This window comes from Neofelis nebulosa, chromosome 13 (assembly GCF_028018385.1).
Source record: "Neofelis nebulosa isolate mNeoNeb1 chromosome 13, mNeoNeb1.pri, whole genome shotgun sequence".
Taxonomy (NCBI): Eukaryota; Metazoa; Chordata; class Mammalia; order Carnivora; family Felidae; genus Neofelis; species Neofelis nebulosa.
In genome coordinates this window covers 39,582,596-39,604,887 of record NC_080794.1, presented here as the reverse complement: position 1 = coordinate 39,604,887, position 22,292 = coordinate 39,582,596, and the positions used below count along the sequence as shown (strand labels likewise).

Here is a 22,292-nt window from a genome sequence, read left to right as displayed (position 1 = left end):
GTGGGACTGTAAATTGGTGCAGTCGCTATAGAAAAACAGTATGAACGTTCCTCAAAAAATTAAAAATAGAACTACCATATGATCTGCAATTCCATTTCTGGGTATTTATCCAAAAGAAACAAAAACACTAACTCAAAAAGAAATCTATGCCCCCATGTTCATTGCAGCATTATTTATAATAGCTAAGACAATAGCTAAGTATCCAATGGACACAGACACAATGGAATATCAGTCAGCCATAAAAAAGAGAAGAAAATCCTGCTATTTAAACAATATGAATGAACCTTGAGGGCATTATACAAAGCGAAATCACTCAGAGAAAGAAAGAAAATACTGTATGACCTCACTTGTATGTGGAATCTAAAACAAAGAAACAAACAAAAAATAAAAAAACCCCAAAACTGAACTCATAAATACAGAGAACAGATAGGTGTTTGCCAAAGGCAGGGGTGGGGATGGGGTCAGTGAAATGCATGAAGGTGGTAAAAAAACAGAAAAGAAAGTATGCTATTTTCAAATAAATTATAATATCAAGAATATAGAATTTTGTTACAATTAATCTTCATAATACTGGGTTTCTCATACAATTTCCACATGTACCTGTAGCCATTATAGTATCCTCTCTTCCTTGGGTGAAAATCACAATTCGCTGCCTCTTCGGATTCACCTTTGGCAGAGCTTGTGTCTTTTTGGCTATTTCTTTAATGTCTTCAGTCTATTAATAGAGAAGAGGAAAAAGTTCTCATAACCAGTACAATAAAGCAAAACTTACTAGTAGTTTAAGGATTTAGCTTCTCATGCTCAAAATAGGAGAGATATGTACCCCTACTATAAGAATTTTAGCTACATACAAAAGTAAATAGAATAGTACAATAACCTCCAAGGAACCCACCATCAAGTTGAAAACATTTTATTTACTTTTTTAAAAAGTTTATTCATTTATTTTGAAAGAAAGAAAGAGCGTGACCATGAGCAGGGGAGGGGCAGAGAGACAGAGGGAGAGAGAGAATCCCAAGCTGATGCTAGGCCCAATTCTACAAACTGTGAGATCATGACCTGAGCTGAAATCAAGAGTCAGCCCCTTAAACAACCTAGCCACCCAGGTGGCCCCAACAATTTTAAATTTGTGATAATTTTTATCTATAGTTTTACCCACTTGCCTTTCATATTATTCTCAAGCAAATCCCAGATACAAAACAATGTTATCCATAAATGTTTTATTATGTATCCCTGAGAGGTAATGATTTAAACATAACCACATACTAGTATATTTTTTTAAATTAATAATTTCTTAATAGCAGCAAATAGCCAATATTCAAATTTCAAATTAAAGAGAGATTTGTAAAAAATAAAAAAGGAATATTGAATTATTTTAGAGGTTTACAGAATTATGCTGACTCTGGAAATAATGTTGCTAAAATGCCAACATTTTCAAAGAAAAATGAAAGAGATGCTATTTCTTATAGACTTAATTTTATTTAAAGAAGATAAAGTTAAAAAAATAACAAATTAATTCTAGAAAACTGATGCTATTTTTCACATCACATAGGCCATGAAGTTTTATATCTTAACTGTTCTGACTTGAAATCTAACTCTTGAGCTATTATCAGTAGGATTCTTAGAATCATGTTTTCAGCAATTTTAAAATAATTAAAAAATCCATGTCTAAATTCAGTGGCCCTCTAAACCATGCATGGTTTGGCCTTTTTGGTACTCTCTCGTGTGTAGTTTCAAACAGTTATGGAGACAGAAACACATACTAGAGGAGAAATATATGAGTGGTATCAAGGAAGTGAATTAGAATATACAGGACAGAAAAATTTAGGTAATCAAGGTAGACAAGTCATAATGGTTACAAAGAACATCAGCAACTATGACATTTTTAAAGGTATGAAAATCTTTAGTGAAATATTCTATGTTGTTTGTTCACTACATACTTAAGAAATTCCAGATAATACATGAATCCAAGCTTCTCCTGCACCTAACATGACGATTCTGGACGACTGCTGTCTTTGAAAAGAACAGCCACGTATGGTAAGACAATGCTGCTGACCTTTCAAACATGCTGACTGTTTCACTTTGGGTTGCTTATTTTAGAACAAAACTAAGCCTGAACTCTGATATCTGAGAAAAGGAATTCCCTCAGTTTTAGGGAAAGACTATCAGAAATGACTAGTAATAGCTGAAAGGACTAAAAAAAGAAAAACAAAAGCCACATAATGACATTTTCACTCTCTCAAATAAATGTATACCTTAATTAAAATGACTGACATATATTTTTTCCAATCTCCTTAGCACACTTAAGTTTTACTACTGTCGGATTTTTGCTTGATTGGGTACAGTTCATATTTAATAAAGATAAAGGGGCAAAGCCCAGAGCCACATTCAATCAATCAATCATCATCAGAATCCGATGTATGTAGTAGATGTTTTTTAAATAGAGGTCTTTCTTCAATGTGGTATAAGGAATAAATTAAGAATGAGATTCCACAGTTGTCTTCTGGCCAATGGGAAGATATATATATTTTATGGGAGTTTGAGTAACTTAATCAAAGAAACCTTTCTTATGTCTCAAATTAAATTTTATAAAACTGGCAATTCAAGATTGAAATAAATTTCCCATATATAAAACACAAATCTTTACAGAATGGTTAAACTTTATTCTAATTGTATCCATGTCCACGGTTCATACAAAATCCTTCTGTCACTCTGGAATCACTGTCAGTAATACCAGATCTAAATTTCTTACTGTGCTTTGGCTTCAATAGTTGAGCCCAATCTAGGATGGAAACTTTTCTTAAAACCTCAATTTTGTTTTCTCAAAGTTATATATTCCTAGTTCTGCAGCCACCCCCACCTCCCCATAGATTCTTCTCTTTTATACTTGCGCTAGCATCTTAACAGAATTATGAAATTACAAGGACTTGAGAGTGTGACACACCTAGATCTGTGTACTTTGAGTAGGTAAATAAACCTCTGTGAGGCTGCATTTCCTCATCTATAAAACTAAGAAAATATTTATGCTAAAAGATGTTGGGAAGTGGGGTGCCTGGGTGGCTCAGACAGTTAAGTGTCCAATTCCTGGTTCCAGCTCATCTTGCAGTTTGTGGGTTCGAGTTCTGATATCTGTGCTGATACCATGCAGACTGCTTGGGATTCTCTCTCTCTCCTTCTCTCTCTGTCTCTCCTTTGCTCTTTCTCTCTCAAAATAAATAAATAAACATTTAAAAAAAGAAAGAAATATGCTTAGAATTAGTGGGCAAAAATTTGAAGAGAATCAGGATATGTGCATAGTCTCAAAGTATTTCCCCTAAGATACTTATTACAAATTTTCATTAGTAGGTGAAACAAGATTTTTGTACAGTTCCCAAATATCAAGATGTTTATTAAATACAGTGATAAAATAGTAACTTTACAAAAAATAAACTGGCAAATACCACCTTAACCCAGTGACGAAAGTTAATGTCACCAACAATAAGTAAGAAAATAAGTAAGACAATGGGACATCACTTATATTCCTGATAATGATGCACTGAGAAGGGCAAATCACCTCTGTGGTATTTCTGGCAAAATTGCATACCCTCATCTTAATTAACAGAAAATATCAGAGAAACTCAAATTGAGGGATATTCTATAAAATGATTGACAAGTATTCTTCAAAAGGATCAAGATCACGAACAAGAAAAGAATGAGAAACTGTCACAGATAGGAAGAGACAAAGGAGACATGACAAATGCAATTTGTTTTCCTGGATTAGATTCTTGAACAGAGAAAAGAAATTAAGAAGAAACTGGTGAAATCAGAATAAGGACTGTAGTTCAGTTACCAGTATCACACTAATGTTAATTTTCTGGTTTTGATCAATATACCTTCACCTGTGTAAGATGTTACATTAGGGAAAGCTGAGTGTACTAGTTTTGCAAATTTTCTAAGTCTATAATTATTTCTAGAATTATTTCAAAATAAAAAGTTGAAAATAATTGTTGTGAGGATGAAAGAAGGTAAGTGAAAGAGCTTAATGCCATATTTAACAAGTGCTAAGTACTTAATAAATGTTCATTTCTTTCCTCTAATAACCATCTTTAATACTCTCCAAAACTCATATCCTGCGGTTGCCCCAAAATCTCTAGAAAGGACCTCAAGAGTTTTGAGTATTGGGAATTCAATTATAGTATCTAATAAGGGAGGAGAAAAAGGAAAAAGGGGGAAGAGTAGAAGAAAGCTCATACAATTTAGTTATGAGCCATGTATGTAGCTCTAAAGTGCTCATTAAATCTTAACTTCTATGGCAGTAGGTATTATTACTATATCCTCATTTTGTAGGTGAAGAAATTGAGTCATGGGGAAGTTAAGAAGCTTCTTAAGGTCATAAATATTCTAAGTGGTGCAACCAGGGCTAGCACCTACAAAGCCTGACTCCAGAAATTATACCCTTAACCAAGATTCCATGCTCCACAGATTATACTGCTTCTTTGAATTCTGGCAATGTGTTTTCTGTTGTTATCACAAAATGATAGCATGTTCAATTGAAATCATTTTTCTGTCACATGCACAAGTCACTGATGATCCTGTATTTAAGTTTGCTATTTTTTTCCTCTTAATTATCCTGGCTTGTATGTTACCCTAGTGATTTTCAGTTTTTAACTTTCAAGATACTTTTCATTTTCTAACGTCATTTGGAAATCTAATTTCCTCCTCCAATATGTTAGGATGTGAGAAAGAAAGAAGTGTAGTTTGTACAGTAAAGAGTACAAGACCTAAAGAGCTGGCTCTGGTTCTGGCTCCATTATATATTAGCTATGTGTGATCCTGCACAAATCATGTAGCCTATTTTCCATCTGTTGAACTGATAGGGCAATACATGCCCCACTTAACCCCAAAAGGCTTGTGTGAATATTAAATGTATTAATTATATGTTGGAAAAGGTTTCATAAACTGTGAAGCATTTTATAAATGCTAAATTATGCTTTTATTGTCACTGGTGATCGCACACCTTAAATTTAGCATTGTCTTCCAAATTAAAGAATATACCCTCTTCATTCCATTTTTAACAAGCTGATGATACACATGTTAATACTGTCACAATCTACTTCTCCTAGAGAATACCAATTGTGGGGTTCCCACAGTGCCTCACTTAACCATATCACATTCTTTTGTTTTCCAAATAGAAACTCCTATAATAAGTATGGTGCTCACATGATGTGTCAGTGTCCAGTCTTATCTCCTACTACCTCTTTCTCCTCTTTTCATTCCAGGCACATTGGCCTTCTCTCAGCTCTTGGACTACACAGTACATTATGCTCCTTCTCCTTTGGGGGCCTGTGTACTCTTGTTCCCTCTGTTTGAAATTTGTTTCCCTGTTGTTTCTTTGTTTTGTTTTTTTCCTGTCAATGCTAGATATCCATATTTTTCAAGTTTTACTTTCCTCAGAGAGTCATTCTATGACTATCATATCTAAAATAAGAACCCCTCCCATGTTCTCCTTCACAGTATACTCTCTGGTCACTTCTATCTTGTGTTTAGGGTCTATCGGAGTGTTAGGCCCAGAGTTAGTGCTCAGTAACTATTTACTGAATGAATAAATGATTAAATGAAGATAATTAAAAGACTATCTTATCTCTTTCTGTTAATCTACTGTTTTAAAACTGTCCTCTTTGGGGCGCCTGGGTGGCTCAGTCGGTTAAGCGTCCGACTTCAGCTCAGGTCACGATCTCACAGTCCGTGAGTTCGAGCCCCGCATCGGGCTCTGGGCTGATGGCTCAGAGCCTGGAGCCTGCTTCCGATTCTGTGTCTCCCTCTGTCTCTGCCTCTCTCCTGTTCATGCTCTGTCTCTCTCTGTCTCAAAAATAAATAAAAACGTTAAAAAAAAATAAAAAAAAAATAAAACTGTCCTCTTTGAGGGCACCTGTTGGGATGAGCACTGGGTGTTGTATGGAACCCAATTTGACAATAAAATATATTTAATAAAAAAAAAAACAAAAACTGTCCTCTTTGGGGACTTAGTCACCTAGAAAAACTGCATTGTACTCTCTTAGCCAGCAGGACCTAACTTAGTGTCTTATTTCCAGAAACTCTAGGTGATCACTCATTGTTTCCTTTGCATTTGTGAGAAACACAAGAACCTCAGAAAAATTTTGGAGAATTCTTTGGGAATCAATACCTCCTGAATACTCTATGGACTTTCTATCCAATGCCGATCAATGGAATTTTCTGTGATGGTAGATATGATCTATATCTGTACTAATATGGCAGTCCCAAGCTACAAAGGCTATAGAGAGCACTTGAAATCTGTCTACTGAGATTTAGGAACTGAATTTTAAATTTTAGTTAATTTTAATTAATTTTGTGGCTAACAGATGCTGTATTGGATAGCACAATTCAAAACTTTCCTGTCTCAGTGGTATAAGATCATACAGTCATCAATGGTCAGATACAGATTACAAGCCTAGGATCCTCTGGATAGAGTCAGGGGCTGTAGGAAAGTTGGAAAAGGGAAAACGATTGCTTTGTTTTCTCTATGGTCAGAAGTAATGTATCTTAGAGATCTAAAATAAAACTAAAATTCATTGCTTGGAGTAAAACTGAATAAATGACTCAGCAGAGAAGGTATGTATTATTTTCATCATTTGGCACATAGTCTATTGCACAAAGGATGAAAATACAAAGAATATTATATTTGGGGCGCCTGGGTGGCGCAGTCGGTTAAGCGTCCGACTTCAGCCAGGTCACGATCTCGCGGTCCGTGAGTTCGAGCCCCGCGTCAGGCTCTGGGCTGATGGCTCGGAGCCTGGAGCCTGTTTCCGATTCTGTGTCTCCCTCTCTCTCTGCCCCTCCCCCGTTCATGCTCTGTCTCTCTCTGTCCCAAAAATAAATAAAAAACGTTGAAAAAAAAAATTAAAAAAAAAAAAAGAATATTATATTTAAGTTTTGGAGATATTTTCTTTATTTAATTTAAATCAATTTTCAATACTGCTTTTAAAAGGTTTAATAATGAAACATATTTTTAAGTATCTTATTTTTATTTGGGTTCTAAAAATATAAACCTTTAATTGGTTCAGTTCAAGATAAAGTAGATTTAAAAACACATTGCAGTCTGAACTGATTTCCCAGAATAATAAAAGGCCTCATGAAACTTTTTACCTCAAGAATTGTCATTTTAAATTCTTAGCAGGTCTGTCATTTGAATCAGGCACTATGCAATTTTCCATCATATATATATATATATATATATATATATATATATCCTCTCTCTTCTGCTTTGTGCTTTGCCCAGCTCCAGTTTTTATCTCATTCTCCAGTGCCCTCCTAAGCTGCCTCTTCTTACTGAAAATTGCCCAATTCATTTTAAAGATTAAAGATTTTTTAAAAAAGAAAGATTATCTAAAATTTGCAGAGAAGCTAACCAGAATATCATAAACAATGCTACTGAAGATATTTCCTGATGAATAAATACTGGTTATTTTTAGAGGCTTTTGGACTGGTCTGTTAACAGACATATCACTAGTTGCAATATTCAGTGGCTTTGGGAACTGATTGGGATTTATAATAGAAATGATGGTAGAACAGCAGAGCCAGTAGAAAAAAAAATGCTCACCTTTCTTTTTAATCTTTTCATTTCTTTCCTCACTCGTGCCCCAGTTTAGAGGTAAAATTAAAGTTGAGAGGGATAAAATGCAGATTTTGTCTAGTTTGTCACAGTAGACCTGAGAGCACTGACACATTTCTATAGGTATTACACTTGATCTTAGCCAAAAGGCTGAGAAGCAATTCTATAGATATTAAAGTGTTAAGATAAAGTGATTTATTCTTTTTTGATTCTTTAAAAACACCAAGCTTCAAACTTATGCTTTCCTATTACTGTCTAATGGACTAAGGAAAATTTAATGACATTTTAAAATCACTGAATTCCTCTAGATAGGATTCCATATATGGGTTATATTTATTAACAAAAATATTCTACTCATGGCTCTTATATATTCTACAATGCTTGGAGTATTTTAGGAAACTCATGAAGGGACACATCAAGACATGGTGTGCTTTATCTAATCTAACATATTACTGTCAACATTACCAACAGAGCAGTTTTGCTATGTTAGAAGGTAGTAAGATATACTATTATAAACATCATCACTTGGTTTATATGCTGTAATCAATTATGGCAGATTTATGGTAAAAAGAAACAATTCTAGAATCAGTAAATAAGAATTAATGCAAAGGTTAATATGATGCCAGTTAGTAGAAAACAGAAAAAGTTAGTTTGCCTAGGATCTAGTTTTTTCATAGAATACTTATACCACAAATTCAATGTCTTCCTCCAAGAAGAGGAAGCTTTAAGTCTGGCTGTCAAGTCCTATGTATGACATGGATAACATGCATGTGTATTACTCTGTTGCTCGATAATGAATCTTCCTTTAGTACATTTAAATAACTGTTCCATCACAAATTCATACAACATTTTTCTCTGAACAGTCCAAAGTGAGATTACTGATACATCCAATCAATGCTCACAGGTTTTCTAGATGGTCAACAATACTGAGCATGTAAATAGTTAGTTTAATTTTTTAAAATTACTACCATGCAACATTCCAAGTTGCTGTACAGAACACAGCATTCTACATAGTTCTGGCTCAATACATAGGAGAGTCATAAAACTGATAAACTCAGTTTATGAATTCTCTGTCAGTTAACCTGGGTTCAGATTAAAGTCAAGGTTTTCTAATAATCAACTGGAAGATAGATATTATATAGATAAAAACATGGTGTTATTGGTCTTAATTTTGCCAACAACAACCACATGGAGTTTTGAATCTTGACAGCTAATACTTCTACTAGGAAAACAAAATTAGGACCTAGAAATTAAAAGCAATTATTGATATTTGGTTTCAGAAAATTTATATACATTTATGCAAGAAAAAAAGAGAGAGTGAGAGAAGAAAAAAGATTAAAACAGGAAGTTTATATGAGTGGGATTTAAATTAATCAGTCCCTAACAACTGTTAAGTACAACCTTTGGAAATTAATTTGCATAATGATAATCTACATGTGGTAGGGGTGAAATTATTTAAATGACATTATATTTCACTATTTAGTCTTGCTCCACCACTGCTTTAGCAGTGAATCCTTATGAAATGTAATACAGCTAATGAGGTAGCTTTTTAACTGAACAAACTGACAGGCCCCATATCTGCAGAGGCAGCTTGAAACCGTGCCCAACCTCTTGGCTTCCCAAGAGGCTTTTCAAAATTCAATAAATAACATCTGTAGGCGATGTTGGGTGCAGACCTAGCAGAGTGCGTCATAACACTGTGCTGGCAGAACAAAGAAACCATGACGACTGCCAAGTTTCCATGGCAACTGCTGCGAGGCTCTGAGAGTATAATAGCACATCAATCACTGTCCAAAAGAACTTCATTATCAGCTAGAAAAAACCTTTAGGATCTGTTTAGTGTGCAATTGTGGGTTAACTCACCTCAAAGCCTTGCTCTCTAGCAAAAGTGGCAGCTTCCTGAAATAAAAAAAAAAAGAACAGTTAATTATAAAGTGCTAGGTAATGAAGAAATAATCCATTTTGAAATTCATTCATACAGTCTTCTTTTTACACAATTATCTCAATATACCCACATAGTTCAATTTTTATTCTTACGCCAAAAAAGATTTCTTTTTCCCTTGGCATGAAAAAAAAAAAAAAGGCAGCATAATGTCAACACACTTCACAAGTTGGAATAAAGAAGATGTAGTGCGTGTTTTTACTGTAGCTGTCACAGTGAGTTCAGGTGTTTTGACCCCAGCAAAGAAAGACAATCATTTGAAACCTAAGGAACATACTGGTGGTTGTGTTTTTAATTGAAACAATACCTTTCAGAAAGCTCTTCTGTAGAGAAGAATGTCTACTAATAAATGTATAGATTCATAAAATCATCTTTTTGCAATCCCTAATGAAATTTATTCAGGCAAGGATCATCAATAGATGCTAAATTCATTAGGTGAAAGGATGACAGGAAGCTGGGTGTTTCATGCAACCAAAATATCACAGATTATATGCTGGTCACGGGGAGCAAAGTATAACTTTATAATGAGAGGATCAAGCTGTCATCACTTTATCCCAGTGATCAATCCTATCAGTTTTTGCCATTAATAGTGGAATCACCAAATATCCTGTGCCTTCTGTTACGATGCAGTATAAAGGACACAGCGTCACCTATAAAGTTTTCTGACCTCATTTGTGACATTAATTACTCAAAACTTTAATTCAATAACTAGCAGTCTACAGAAAATACAGAGGATAGGAGAACAAGTTAAATGATACAATGAGAAAGCAAATGGAAAAATCCATAAAGTAGGACATTCTATAAGACAAATAGCTTGGTCTCTTCAATAAATCAATCTTATGATAACCTGAGGACGGGAAAAATGACCAAGAGCAATGTACAGACCTTAACTGAATCCTGTTTTGAACAAACCATCCAGGAAAGGCATTTTGGGGACAATTAGAGAAATTTGATAATGAAACAGGATGGCGATAATGATAGGAATTATTAATTTGATAAGGTAAATGTCCTTAATTTTAGAGGTTTATTCTGAAGCATTTAGAAATAAAATGACATGATATGTGTAATTTACTTAATAATACTTTAAAAAATTAAAGTGAAGTAAAAATGGCAAAATGTTAACAATGATTAAATCTAGATGTATTCAGTATTTTTACTTTGTCTGTTTAAAAACTTTTATAGCAAACAGTCTACCTCCTCCCCAATTTCTCTTTTATATAGATGACAGGGTGACAGAAGTTGAACATTAAAAAAAATAGTTAAAAATTTTAAATTCACAATGTTTTTCTTGATTCCTGAATATCTTAAGGGCATAATCTGATAAGCATTACTATAACCACTAATGCTCTTAAAACAGGCTATCAAATTACAAAAACACATCTGTGTAACCAAACCCTTTCTCTTTCTGTACTCTGCATATATTTTAATTTTAGGACTGATACAGAAAATAGAAGCAATATTACTTTTCAACTTAACTTCCCTCTTGAAAATGAAAAAAAAAAAAAAAACTGCAGACAACTGTCAAGAGCCTCTACATCTTAACTTACATTCCTCCAAAATTATCTTTGCCAAAAGATATTAATAGAAGGATGGGATTTGAGCCTGAGTAGTGAGCAGATCCAACTCAACTGAAGCGACTGCCGCACCAAACCATGTAAGGCAGAAAGTAAGTCAGTGTCTCTAGCACAAATCTGGGTACTATCTACATGTTAAGGAAAACACTGGGAAAAGAAGTATGTATGCACTCTTATGGTCCGAGGTACTAATGACATATAGATTTGAAGACCCATTTTGAGGGTTTGAAAAGGTTGAAATAGATGACTACAAGCTAAACACTTAAGTTAACAGAAAGTGATAGGCTGAAAGTACAATTCCTTAGGCTGTTCGCTAGGGAAGCATAAAGCTGATTGAGTTAGCCTTAGTGAGGTAGATTAAAAAAACTGAATTATGAACTTAACAATTGGTCCAAGCAAGCCTCTTTGACAATTTACTTATAATAGTACTTATACACCACACAGTCGATAATATTTGCTGGCCTGTCAAGGAAAAGGAGAAGTTTCAAATGATATCAACGTAATGTTTTTCCAAGCTGTCCAATCCAAGAATTAACCAAGATAATTCTTTTATCAAAAAGACAACTGAAAGCTCTGCTACAACGACTCATTTATATGCCCAGAGAACTATAAGACAAAATTAATATGAAGAATCTGTATGGGGGTGCTTAGGTAGCTCAGTCAGTTGTGCATTTGACTCTTGATTTCAGCTCAGGTCATGATCCCAGGGTCGTGGGATTGAGACCCACGTTGGGCTCTGTGCTGAGTGTGGAGCCTGCTTGAGATTCTCTCTCTCCCTCTGCTTTTCTCCTCAGCTCATGTGTGTGCGTGCTCTCTTTCTCTAAAATAATAATAAAAGGATCCGTATGACTAAAACTGCACTAAGGCATAAAACTCAAAATTCAACATACAGTAGTTAAATTGCTTTTTTAATGTCCAGTTTTGCTCACACAGATATAAGAAGAAATTAACTATGATCTGTTATGGTATAGTAGAACTAATTGCAAGAAGACACATATATAAATGTCAGATCATTATTCTTTAAGGAAACAAGGCCCTAGGACACTTCCACATCTGTAAACTATTCAAAGCGCCAACATATTCTGATTGAGGAAGGACATGCTGAAAAAAAGTCAACTCAATTTTTTATCTTAGCACCCCCTCATACAGGTTTGCAGAGCTGTGCCCTATCACTGAAAAGCTAAGCACTTGTTCTATGGCTTAAAAAGATCTTATCTCCTGACTTCCTCCCACCTTCTTTTGATCTTGAGCTGGTGCCCCCAGTCAGTCCATTAGAGAAGGCAGCTGGCTCACATCACTGCAGACTTTTCCCACAGCTAACCTCTGATTTGAAGGTGTTTGCAGATACAATGATGGAACAACATTTATTTTTCCCTCCCAGCAAAACAAATAAAACAACACAGGGGAACAGTTTGACCCAGTCAGAATTTAACCAGAATTTTAGTCCTCAGATTCACTGCATGGAAGGACAAAAAGAAAAGGCAGTAGGTCTGAAAGTAGGGAAGGAAAAAGGGGTATAGACAGTGGGCAGAAGAGTAAGGCAGGTTCCAAATATCAGGGTTAATTCCAAGTGAACTGATCACACTAAATTGAAAAGGACTTTTTAGTGTGTCTTTGCAGTGAAAGTGAGAAAAGAAAACAAGCATGTCCCCATCTGTGCTGCCCCAGGGCGCCACGCACTGAGTTTCACAAATCTAATGAAGCAGTCAGGTTAAAATCCAACCGCAGAGTGGATGTGACGTGTGGAGAACAGCTAGGGTTAGAATAGAGAAGCAGGGCGGTTCCTAATGCAGGTGATTATCCATGTGATAATCATTATATTTACAGGCTTTCCATTTAAGATCTGACATCAAAAATCACAAAGGAGGAGGGATTAAGGAAATAAACAACCGACAGAGGCTTTCCTACTCCCCTGAGAGTGTATGTAGCACTTTCATTCATGCATGACAAGCAACAAAAGCAAAACCAAACAGGCCAGGAAAGAGTATTTCTGAGAAGGCTGGATTTCACATTAACACTTCTTTCCATTTTGATAACTTTCACTATTATTCAGTTTCCCAGACAGGTCACATTTTCAGAATTAGTTCCCATTGTTGTCTATGCTCTAATACAGTATCATTTTTGGTTTACAATGAATGATACTCACATAATATGTCTTTTACAACAGCAAAGTCATTTTTTCCTTCCTGGAATTTTGAGTGTTGTGAGTAAAATGACATGTAATTAAAGTCTCAGGCTCTCATCTACACCACGTTATTTAGGATTTGCAGTAGGCTTGCTGCTTCATCGACCAGGCTAAAAGGGTGCTAGTCAAACAGCAACCAAATATGTAGGTTTTGAGGTTTAAGAAAAAAAGAGGCTGAAATTCAAGGTTAATGAAAACTCTGGAATACTTACTTTATGAGCTATTAAAAAGGATTAGCAAGCCACTATTAAAAAGCACAATCCTCAGATTATACAGGAAAAGGAAGAAGAAACTCAAGAGCATGTTTGTGTGTATCAAAGAGTTATTTCCTTTTTATTCAATTGAGGAAAAAAACTGTTTTCTTTATAGTTTGATAACACCCCAGTTTTAATTTATAAAGTAGAATGACCTGTAATCAATATTAAATTAAAATGGTAACATGTCCATATTCTTATTTCAATTATGGTTATTGAAGTTATTGGTTACTAGCTATATAGGAAATGCAAATGATTTCTGTATATTGACCTTGTATCCTCTGATTTGTGAAATTTACTTCTTTGTTGTAAGAACTATTGTTTTGCTTCTATAAAGAAAGGTAATTTTCATTAAAAATTTTTTAAAAAATGTTTATTTATTTTTGAAGGAGAGAGAGAGAGAGAAAGAGAGAGAGAGAGAGAGAGAGAGAGAGAGAGAGAGTTACTGGGGGAGGGGCAGAGAGAGAGGGAGACCCAGAATATGGGGCAGGTTCCAGGCTCTGAGCTGTCAGCACAGAGCTGGACGCGGGACTCAAACTCACAAACCGCAAGATCATGACCTGAGCCGAAGTCAGACGCTCAACCGACTGAGCCACCCAGGTGCCCCAAGAAAGGTAATTTTCTACATTCTTATTAAACATACCACAAAGTTATTTTGAGAAGTGGGCAAAGACCTTTAAAAACAAAATTCACCTCTCTTTTCTCCAGGGTGATCTGAAGGGTATGACTACCACTCCCACCAGAGTTCATAACCCTTGCCCTCACACTTCCTGCTCTGCACTTGAAGGCTCCAAACCCAGTTAGAACTATTAACTGCTTGCTAATGTTACCACTCTATTTTTGATCTCGGATATGAGGGGTCGTGGTATAGGCTGAAACTTCATGGAATGAAACAAAAAGAAAGAATATCAAACTCAGGACCAAAGAAAGGTAATTTCTCACTATCCACAGAAAGCTGCTTATCCATCCAAAACAAACTACTTTGTTGCTCCAGTGCAAAGAGGAAGAAGAAAATTCACTGAAGTGTTCCCCCATGGTCCTCACTCAAGTCACAGGAATCTAGAGCTTTTAGAAAAGCCAAGGGTGAATGGAGCCACCAAACCAGTTGTTGTTTTTACTTTGTTCATCTCTCCATTCAATAAGTATTTACTGCCTATATATAGATTTATAATGTTTATTTGAGCGAGAGAGTGCTCACACGTGTGTAAGTGGTGGAAGGGCAGAAAGAAAGGAGAGAGGTGAAAGGGCAGAAAGAAGGAGAGAGAAAGAATCCTAAACAGGCTCCACACTGTGTCAGTACAGAGCCCGACACAGGTCTTGATCTTACAAACCATGAGATCATGACCTGAGCTGAAATCCAGAGTCAAACACTTAACTGACTGAACCACCCAGGCGCCCTGTCCTCCCATGTGTACTTTCAGACTAACAGATACTATTAACCTAGGGATGTTTCACTGCTATAGCTGTTGCAAACCTTAGATGGTATTGGACTTTGACTCAATAATATTTGAAACAATACTGTGAATCTTAAATGGTATGGTGTAGAGAGTCTAAGAATGTTATATATTTTTCTCTGTATATAAAAAATTCACATATTTATGTATACATTTAGATGCATAATGTTCTTTTTGAATGGCTTTAAGTGCAAGGTAGTACTGGTCAGGAAGCAGTTACAGCTAAATGGAAAGAGTACAGGGCTTAGAATCATAAGACCTACACTAAGGGTGCAATTTTATAGTTCATTTGCTATGTAATTTTGAGCAAGACACTCAGTGTATATCAGTTTATATCAATAAAATTGATGCCAATAATACCTGTTTCATTAGACTGTTGCTAGGAATCAATGGGATATTTAATGTGAAATTAAAATCATTTTGCCTATTGAATTCAGGTTCTTAATTAGATCTTAGGATAGTTTAAACAAGTTCCAGAGCCTCCAGAGGACATTCAATGATTTGTCCTATCTGTGGATCATATGTGTAGTAGACAGCCTCCAAACTGGCTTCCAATGATCCTTGACTGCTGGTATTCAAATTTTTGTATAATTCTCTCTCCTTGAGTGTGTGCTGGACCTAGTGATTTGCTTCTAAAAATATATGACAAAAGTGAAGGGATGCCTTGTTTATTCTCTTGCTCACATGCTCTCAGCTCCCTGCCCTAGAGGAAAGCTGCCATGTTACAAGTACACTTATGGAGAGGCCCATGGCTAACAACTGGTGAGGATCTGAGGTTTGGCAACAGATATATGAGTGATTTTGCAAGTAGATTCTCCCCCAGTAGTAATATGATTACAGCCATGGCTGACATCTTGATTACAGCCTTTTGAGAGACTCTGAGTTAGAGGCATCACGTTAAGCTGTGTCTGGAATCCTTATCCACATTTTATATATGAGAATCCTAAGCCTTAGGTTATGTAACATGGCCCAATTAAGATATTTTCTCACTCAGATTATGTTAATCTTTAGAAAAATCCTCACAAAAATCAAATCAAATTAAGTGTGGTCAACAGGTCAATCACAGGGTGAGCAAATTATGGAAAGATAATTTAGATACATGCTATCTAAATGGTTTTGTTTAACTGATTATGGTTAACCATTTCTTCAATACAGATAAACTGGGATATATTATCTTTTGCATAAAATTTGTTTTTGGCATCTAGCTTCAATTTAAAATGTCTTTCATTATTTGGAAGTAATGATTACCTTACTGAGAATAGAGTAAGATATTTAAGTAGTGCCAGAATCCTCAGATGAGAAAAATATTATTGAGCCAAAGTCTAATACCATTATAAGGTCTACGGCAGCTATAGCAGTGATACACTTCTAAGTCATACTGATATTTAATGATAAAGAACTAACTGCTGTTTATTTCCTTTCATACAATACATCATAAACTTATGTTGCTTAAGCTTCTAAATATTTCCTCATGCTGTCCTTCAGACTAAGAATTTCTTTATGCTATTTAAAAAGATCACTTATATAGTTTTTATGACACTGTATTAATATTATTTTTAATATTATATTAGTTTTTATGAGGAAATTTTTTTTAACTTTGTCTATTTTGAAAGGGAGAGAGGGAGGGTGAGCATGAGCAGAGCGGGGCAGAGAGAGAAGATCCTAAGCAGGTTCTGTGCTGTCAGTGCAGAGCCTGATGCTGTGGGGCTCAAACTCACAAACTGTGAGTGACCTGAGCCAAAATCAAGAGTTGGATGCTTAACTGACTGAGCCACCCAGGTGTCCCTGAGGAAAAGCTTTAATTTGAAAATAAAGTGAAGGAAGGGTAGAGAAAAATCATTAGGTAAAATATGTGCCTGGGAACTGCTTTTTAAAATAGATTTTATTCAGAAAAAATATCTGTACTGGCTTTTCCAAGGAGTATAACACATAACTTTTTGGGGACTTTCAACCTGTGCTCTGACATTTATTACCATATGCTTCCTGTCTGCAGAATGCTGAATAGAAATATTATTTAATGTTTATTGAGTGCCAAAACTCAGTGGGGCAAAGTATAAGCTATAAAGATATTTGTGGCCCCTATCCAATAGGTTTATAATAAAAGTTACATAGACAGTATATAAATTAGACCTCAATAAACTGGACTGAAAAAAACATTAGGCAGTGAAAACACAAGCCAAAATATTAGGTTTAGCTTAGGACATATCTAATCCTTTCACAAAAGTGATTTATTAGCTAATGAATCTATTATAGCAAGGAGAGTTGTTCATTCCCACCTTTGAGCATATTTAATGGTGGTAACTAAAAGAAAACAAAGTTAGGAAAAGTATTTCAACAAAATTTGACTGATTAGCTATGTGGGCTAACTTCTAAATAACCTGAGGTTTTCAGTTAGTGAAGAAAGACGAGAGATGGTAGCATAAGAAAATTCTCAGACCAGTGGGCATCTTATTGGGTATTTTATTTCATTTTTAATGAGATAACATATGCTTGGCACAAAGGAAACACTCAACAAATGTCTATTATTTTCCTTATCTCATTTGATCCTCATAAAAATCCCATAAAATAGGTTTCTCATTTCACAGATGAGTATCTGAAGGTTCAAAGAGATTAAAGTATGACCAAGAGCACAAAGCAGTAATTGATATAGGTAGCATTTGGACCTGAGTCTTCCTAAATGGTTTGTGCTGGTCTCCTACTGATAAACTTTCAGTTTTTATGTCTGAAAAATCTTTAATTTTCGGGTGTTTTGAAAGATACTTTTGCTGGGTATAGAATTCTAGATTCATGATTTTTTTTCTTTCAGTGCTCTATGGACTAGCTTGCATTGTTTCAGATGCTAAGACTGCTGTCATTCTAATCTTTGTTCCTCTGTATATAATGTGGCTTTAAAAAAAAACCTGGCTGCTTTCAAGATTTTTATCACTGATTTTATGCATTTTCATTATGATGCTTCTTGGTTTGTTTTTTTCCCCTTGTTTCTTCTACTAGTGATTTGTTGAGCTTCTTGGATTTGTGGGTTTATAGTTTTCATCAGATTTGGGACATTTCCAACCATTATGATTTCAAATATTTTCCATTTCCTCTCCTCTTCCCCAGGACTCCAAATATGTATGTTAGATCACCTGACATTGTCCCAAAGCTCACTGATGCACGGTTTATTGTTTTTCAAAGTCTATTTTTTTCTCTCAGTGTTTAATTTTGAATAGCCTCTGCTGCTGTGTCTTAAAGATCACTAATTATTATTTTTTCTTCTGCAATGTCTATTCTCATCCAGTACATTTTTCCTCTCTAGAAGTTCAATCTTTTTTATATTTTTTATATCTCTTCTTAACAGGCTTAAGCTTTCCTCTGCCTTTTTGAAATACAGAATATATTTAGAAATGTTAATCCTTGTCAAATAATTCTAACATCTGTGCCATTTCTAAATCCATTTCTACTGACTGATTTTTTTCCCCCTCTTTTTTGGGTTGTATTTTCCTGCATCTTTGCATGCTCAATAATTTTGACTGGATGCCAGATATTATGAATTGTATGTTTTAGGTGCTGGATTTTTTTGTATTACTTTACACATTTTTGAGGTTTATTGTGAAATTCAGTTAGGTTACTAGGAAACATTTTGATCTTTTCTAGGCTTATTTTTAAGCTTTGGTAGGTGAAATAAGAGCAGCCTTTAATCTAGAGCAAATATGGAATCCTACTGATGTAATTATCTTTTTGAGTACTAAATAAAAAAGCCTTTTTATTATACGTTTCTCCACTCTGGCTATTGGGGACATAAACTGCTATCAACCTGTGTGAAGTTGGGGAATGTTGTGTTTGCGTCTTTACAATAGTTTCACCCTTTACCTTGAATACTTTCCTCATACACATATGCTGGTCAGTATTGAAAAGCTGAAGACTCCAGGGAACCCCCTGCAGATATTTAGTATGTGCACTTTGTCTCTGTGCAGCTCTTTCTTCTCTGGTACCCCCTCTTGTAAAGTCTACCTATCTTGGCCTTCTTCAGTTCTTAACTCTGTTTCAGTTAATGAAAGGGGTCTGGGACTCCCCTTCCTACAATGTAGACTGGAAACTTTGTTTAAACAGAGTGCTATGGCAATTGCAGGGATTCTCTCATTTGTTCATCTTCTCTCAGGGATCACCATCTTGTACTGCCTGTTGTTTAATGCCTGGAGACTATTGTTTTATATATTTTCTCTGGTTTTATATTGTTTAAGGAGGGAAGATAAATCTGGTCTCTTTTACTTCATTACTTCCAGCAGAAGTTCAATGTGGGTCCATCATGAAGTACAGATCCTAAAATATCCTGGCACATTCAACAATTCTGTAGTTCCCTATTTATTGGTTAAAAACATTTATGATCAAGCCAAAGACAAAACAGATTGATCATTTATCTTAAGCATCTCATACACTGCTTTTTACATTTTATTATACAATGGATACAGTTCCTATTCCTGTAGCTGATGCACTAAATCATAAACACTCTATCAATAATAACATTTGAAACCCTATGAAGAATAACTCTAATTAGTTCTAAACCCTTTTTTACTTTGCATATCCTATATACTTGTCATTTTCTTGCTTTTTGTCCTACCAACTAGAAACCTCCAGATAAGTAGTAACACCTTTCCTTTTTAGATAAAAAATTTTCCCTGGGCATCTCTTTCAACCAACAGAGGGCTCTACTACAATGTATGATCAATACATTATGCCCAGGGTCAGTGGCTTGCAAGACAAATTTAGCCCACTGCCTGTTTTTATAAATAAAGTTTAACTGGAACATAGCAATGCTCATTCATTTACATATTGCCTATCGTTGCTCATGTTACCACAGCAGAGTTAACTAGCTCAACAGAGATTATACTAACTGTACTTGTACAGAAAAAGTTTGCCAACCCCTGAAGTATGATATTAGTAGGATATTTATAAATTTTAAAACAGATTGTTTTCTGAAGCCCTTATGGAGAGCAGGCTCCAGCCTGTTAGCCTTAAGATAGGTAAAATGTGTATCTTTTGACAGGTCTTATTTCTTTCATTCACTGGAGCGTACACACATACACACACACACAAATAAAAAAAAAATCTAAAAACCAAATCACTTATATTAAAAAAAAAAGACAGTAAAGATAAATAACCAATTCTTATGAATTTAGATCCATTTGTATGCAGGACAACCAGAAAGGCATTATGGACCACTGCTAAGCATTAGAGAAAGGGAAGATCTCAGATGGAGAGAGATTCTTATTAACTACCTAATGATTCCTTTCTCTCAGTTCAAAGGTACACCAATGTCCTTTATATTTTCCATATTCATGCATGATCCTTCCCAAGTTGTCAATGTGTGATACTACTGCCAATATGAAGCCTGCCCCTTAGGGCCACTCTAATGACCCTATTCTAGCCTGGAAGTTTTACAAAATTAACTTTTAAAAAATAAGATAAAAATAAAATGAAAACTGTATATAAAATTCAGAGATGGACTCTGAATGCACAACTCTACCTGTGAGCAAAGGGAGAAGGGTAAGGTGTGAAATATGGCAGAGGAAAGTGGATGTTACAGAGATCACCAATTTCTAGCTGTTTTGACTTTTAACTTCAGACCTTTCCCAAAAGCTCCCCTATTCTTTAGATCTCTTGGTCTTCTGAGGGAGAAGAGGAAATAGAATTGGAAATCCCAGTAATATTCAGTCTAAAATATTACTGTACTAAATAAAGAGAAGAGTTTATAGGACATTGTGATTTAATAACATAACAAAATGTAGTAAAAACAGAAAAGCATCTAGTCTCCTATCTCTAGTAGAAAAAAACCCAAACAATAAAAAGGTAATTTCTCCCCAGGTGTGAATTTTAACCTATAGATATGTATATAACATATCACATTCAAATATCACCAATAACCTGTATTATTTCCTTCCTTCTTACTAGCTGGTTAATAATAATTATGTACAGAGTGTATTGTAATGCTGCTTTTATTTTTTTAAGTTTATTTATTTATATTTATTTATTAAAAAAATTTTTTAACGTTTATTTTTGAGAGAGACAGAGACAGAGACAGAGTGTGAGCTGGGGAGGGGCAGAGAGACAGGGAGACATAGAATCTGAAGTAGGCTTCAAGTTCTGAGCTATGAGCACAGGGCCCGACGCAGGACTCAAACTCACGAACTGGGAGATCATGACCTGAGCCGAAGTTGGCCACTTAACCAACTGAGCCACCCAGGTGCCCCTATTTATTTATTTTTAGAGAGAGAGCATGTGTGAGTGAGCAGGGGAGGGGCAGAGACAGAGGAAGAGAGAGAATCCCAAGCAGGCTCCACACTGTCAGGATAGAGCCTGACATGGCATTTGATCAAAAGCCTGAACTGGCTGAGCCACCCAGGTGCTCCTATAATGCTGCTTTTAGAAACAAGTCTCATTATAGAAACAAACTTAAAATTTTCACAATGGCCAGTGGGAAGTAGCAAGAATAGCCATGAAAGTAATGATCAACACAGGTCTCTTCAGGCAAAAAACAAAACTACAAAGAAGTCAAAGAAAAAAAATCCGACATGCATGATAAAGAAATTAGCTCAATAAATTATATTAAAAAAAAAAAGAAATTAGCCAAATGAACAAGTCAGGCTATTAAAAAAATAACAGAAAAATAGTAGAAAACACCCAACAGAGCATGTAGTAGGGTACTCAATAAATGTTAGATGGAAAGTGTGATTTCACCTACCCTTGCTGTATGAAGAAGAAACAGGTTTGAAAAGATACTATTTCTGAGAAGCTCATATTGCATTTGACAATGAAATGGGAGCCAGGAAGCCAATCATTTTAGTCTAAAAACTAGAATTAAAGAAATGTCTATCTTTCTACCTCACAAACCTTGAATCAGAATCGGATTGAACACATTATCCAATCCTAGTGCTTACCTGTGGAGTTTTGGAGTCTCCATGACAAAGGATGAATTTTCATTAGATATCAACAGCACATTGGTAACCGAAGGTAATACAGCAGAGAGCTAGTAGCAAAAATACTGGCATTTTTATTCTACTGAACAGTATAATGTGACTGGGCTAACAGATGGGATTTCGTTAACAGCAATTTTGACTTATTGTACACTGTATTACAAGTTGGAGTCTACCTACATCCATCTCAGAGAGTGTGTTCTCACCAATCTTAGCCTTTCCTCTTGACTTTTTTGAATAGGACTTAATTGCTTTTCTTGAGGGAAGAAGGATTTCTGCATAGTATAAAATTTAGGAATAATTATTTTAAGAAATAAAATGAGTACT

At 35.2% G+C, this 22,292-nt stretch overlaps 1 protein-coding gene across 6 annotated transcripts in view; it reads right to left on the bottom strand.

Annotated features, from left to right (window-relative positions):
* The window catches only part of ADK (adenosine kinase), a 521,335-nt gene that overhangs the window by 100,653 nt on the left and 398,390 nt on the right, over positions 1–22,292 (bottom strand). For all 6 annotated transcript variants that reach the window (XM_058698391.1, XM_058698396.1, XM_058698394.1 and 3 more), the window contains 2 exons: positions 9,470–9,505; positions 601–715 (listed from right to left, as the gene is read on the bottom strand). In XM_058698391.1, the coding sequence (XP_058554374.1) occupies positions 601–715; positions 9,470–9,505 (151 nt within the window). The remainder of the gene's footprint in view (positions 1–600; positions 716–9,469; positions 9,506–22,292) is intronic.